Genomic DNA, 3,194 nt, shown 5'->3' on the forward strand with positions numbered 1-3,194 from the left:
CAGTGTGCACTCAGGAGAAAAAAAACCCAACCCCCCCCAAAAACCAAACCAAACACAAAAAAATGGTTTGCATTACAAAACATAATGCTGCCTGTGGCGGACTGGAAGTATGCAACTTAGTAGAGTTTTGGGAACTACAAAGTTATATTAAGTTCACTGTAGCTCGTTGTAAATCTTACATATCCCCACACACCCCCCGCAAATCCCTTGCCTTGTTCGCTCTTTCTTCCTTGACGTAAAATTACCTGCAACATAATCACTCCGAGTAAAGCCCTGCGGCCTCCCTCGCCTGGCCCCGGCACCCCTCCGGGGACGCGGCCCCCGCCGCTCGGCCCCGCTTTGGGCTCGGCTTCCGCCAGCGCCTGGCACCGCCGCAGCCCGGGATCCAGCGGCAGGAAAACCGTGCATCGCTGCCACTGCTGACCCACTCAGGGTTTGCACCCTTGTCCACTCCGCGTTAACAGAAAATCTCCTGCATGGAGAACACCACAAGGAATTCCTATTCAGCCGAACTGACGGTTTCTGCTCAACACTCACAGTGCTGGCAAGATCCCTCCCTCTACCCCTCCTTTCACTCAGTCACTTGTTTAAAAATAAACTTAGGAGCCATCTTTATAATTTAGTTTACTTCCGAATATTTTAAATATTATGAAAAAAAAAAAGCCATAAACAACGCTGTTATTCAAAACATTTTGAGGTATAAAACATAAAAAGATTTGGATTTTTTTTTTCATTTTTTCCCTCTCTCTCTCTTTTTCTTTTATAAAAAACACACACAGTGGTTTATTGAGTACTTACAATGTTTACACCTTCAATATTAATTAGATTCCACATTTTTCCTTACGGACGGAAGTGCACATAACCAGTAACTGTTGAAAACTTCTTCAAATACTGAACGACCACAACAAAATTACAACACTAAATACTGAGTCAATCGAAATATTGGTGCAACTGCTTCTGTTGAAATATAACTTTATAATCCCATGAATATTTATATCCAAAAGGCCAAGTATTAAAGATACACTTCACATACACACTAATGCCAGGGAGGGATTTCTTTCCCCCTTTTCTACGGTTCTGTTTTTCCCTGTGTGTTTTATACAGAGCAAATAACATTCATGAAACTATTAGAGACATTACCCCTTACCAAGTTGGAGTTTCCTCTTCATATATGGAATGCTTTTTCACTCTCCTTCAAATATCCACATTTTGGGGGGTTGGGGGAGAAATTGCACATAAATAAACTGGACGATTCCAAATACAAAGAGTTCTCAGAGGAGAGCTCACTACTGAGACTAAGAAGACGGCTTCTCCAGTCCTGCCGTTCTCACTGCTTGAGCTCCAAAGCCCAGACATGCTGCGGCCAGCCAGTCCTCCCTTTGGTTTTCTTATCGTTGCTGCTAACTGTGCTTTTCAAGATTTCGTTCTGAGGAGACAAGATGCGATGGAGGACAAAAAGAAATAGAAGGAGGAGAAGAGAAAAAAAGGTTAGAGATATTCCTCCCCTTTATAGGTCGCTTCTGCCCTGCCCCGAGAGGGAAAACTACGAGGAGATTCAGGCTCTCGTCGAGGCCTTCTGGCTACAGGGGACAAAGCGGGGCGGCCTCGGAGAGCATCCGCCGCCCCCTGGAGCGCCTTTGCGCTCTGTGCGGCTGAAGCCGAAGCCCTCTGTGCGCACCACCACTGCTTATCCGCGACCGACACCCGGGTTCAGCAGCTCCAGGAGAGGGCTGGAGGCTGTGCGTCGCCAGACATCTACGGGGGCTGAGAATTGCGGAAAGGTCCGTGCTAAACCATCACTCCCGGGCTACGGGAAGGAGATGGGCGCAGGCACGTATTTGGGTTAAATACCGGGCCTACAGCCACGGAGGTCTGGGGAAATAGCGCTCGAGCGTGCCTCAGGTTTGCTCTGCCTATTCAAAGTCTGAAAAGTTCAAGGGCAGAGCGCTGGGGCAGGAAACCTCGAGCTGCGAACCTGTTATTCATCGAGGGTTTAAAAGTCGGCCTGGTCTTAGCACGCAATCCTGCTTCTAGCATCTTATTTAAAGGGAGCGGAGGCTTGTCTCTGGCGCGATCACGGATTAGGAGCCCAAGCCCGTGAACGGATTTCGCCCCACGACAGGCCCTCCTGTCGCGGCGTTACCCCTGCGGCTGCCCGCAGCCGCCTTGCCGGATCAGGGCGCTCTGCGAGAGCCAAGGGCCCCGAGGGCTGGCCGCGCGCCGTGTCCTGTCCCTTTCTCGGCCCGCAGATACGCCTAGGGAGGGACAAGACCCTGAATCATATCCCCCATGGACATCATACGGCGACCCGATCCAGCTGAGCGCCGAGTAGTGGGGTCGGGGCCCCGCGATCGGCAGTGCAGTCTCCTCTCTGCCGCCATACCCGTCCCGCCCCGTCGCGTCCCGGAGCACTGACCAGTTCTTTCTTTCTCTTCTCCTCCTTCACGTCTGTCTTCTTGATTTCTGCCTTGAAGGCCTCCGCCTCCCCGTTCTGGTCATCCTTCGCCAGCAGGTCCATGAGGTAGGCGATGTAGCTGGTGGCCAGGCGGAGTGTTTTGATCTTGGAGAGCTTGGTGTCGGCGGGCACATTAGGGATGCACTCCCGCAGCTCCGCGAACGCGCTGTTGATGCTCTGAGTCCTGCGCCGCTCCTTGCGGTTCGCCGTGCCCCTGCGCTTCACCGGCCGGGGTCCCCCGAGCCCGGGAGGGCCGTTTCCAGGCGGCACCCCCCCGTAATGGGAGTGGTCCATACCCGGCGCCCCGTTGGCGTACTCGGGGCTGTAGGACAGAGCCATGCTGTAGTCGGGGGGAGACATCTCCGGGTGGCTGCTGATGAGCCAACCGTGGAAGTAGGGGTTCTCTTCGTGGCCACAACGGGTGGCGGCGGCGGCGGCAGCGGCAGCGGCGGCAGCAGCGAAAGGGTAGCCCTCATGGTGCACCACCGGGTGGTGGGGGAAGCCGCCCACTAGACTCATCCCCGCTCCCTAGTGCACCGCACCCCGCCCCCCGGGCCCCAAAACAAAGGTTTCCACTCCCCGTCCGCCCTCCACCCCCCGCCGCACCGGCGGGAGATGCTCCCCGCCGCTCTCCCCCTCAGCACTGCCCCGCTGCTCACTGACTCTCCATAGGGTGCTGCAACAGAGTCCCCGCGCGTTCCCGAGTGATTCCCCCTCCCCAAGTGCCGCCGCCGCCGCC

At 54.6% G+C, this 3,194-nt stretch overlaps 1 protein-coding gene across 1 annotated transcript; it reads right to left on the reverse strand.

Annotated features, from left to right (window-relative positions):
• Nucleotides 1-611: 611 nt before the first annotated feature.
• On the reverse strand, nt 612-2,974 carry HAND2 (heart and neural crest derivatives expressed 2). The gene is made up of 2 exons (XM_064149387.1): nt 2,417-2,974; nt 612-1,426 (listed from the first exon to the last, which is right to left on the reverse strand). The coding sequence occupies exons 1-2, from the start codon at nt 2,972-2,974 to the stop codon at nt 1,328-1,330; spliced, it is 657 nt and encodes a 218-aa protein (XP_064005457.1). The 3' UTR covers nt 612-1,327.
• Between the last annotated feature and the right edge of the window lie 220 nt (nt 2,975-3,194).

This window comes from Pogoniulus pusillus, chromosome 9 (genome assembly GCF_015220805.1).
Source record: "Pogoniulus pusillus isolate bPogPus1 chromosome 9, bPogPus1.pri, whole genome shotgun sequence".
Lineage (NCBI taxonomy): Eukaryota > Metazoa > Chordata > Aves > Piciformes > Lybiidae > Pogoniulus > Pogoniulus pusillus.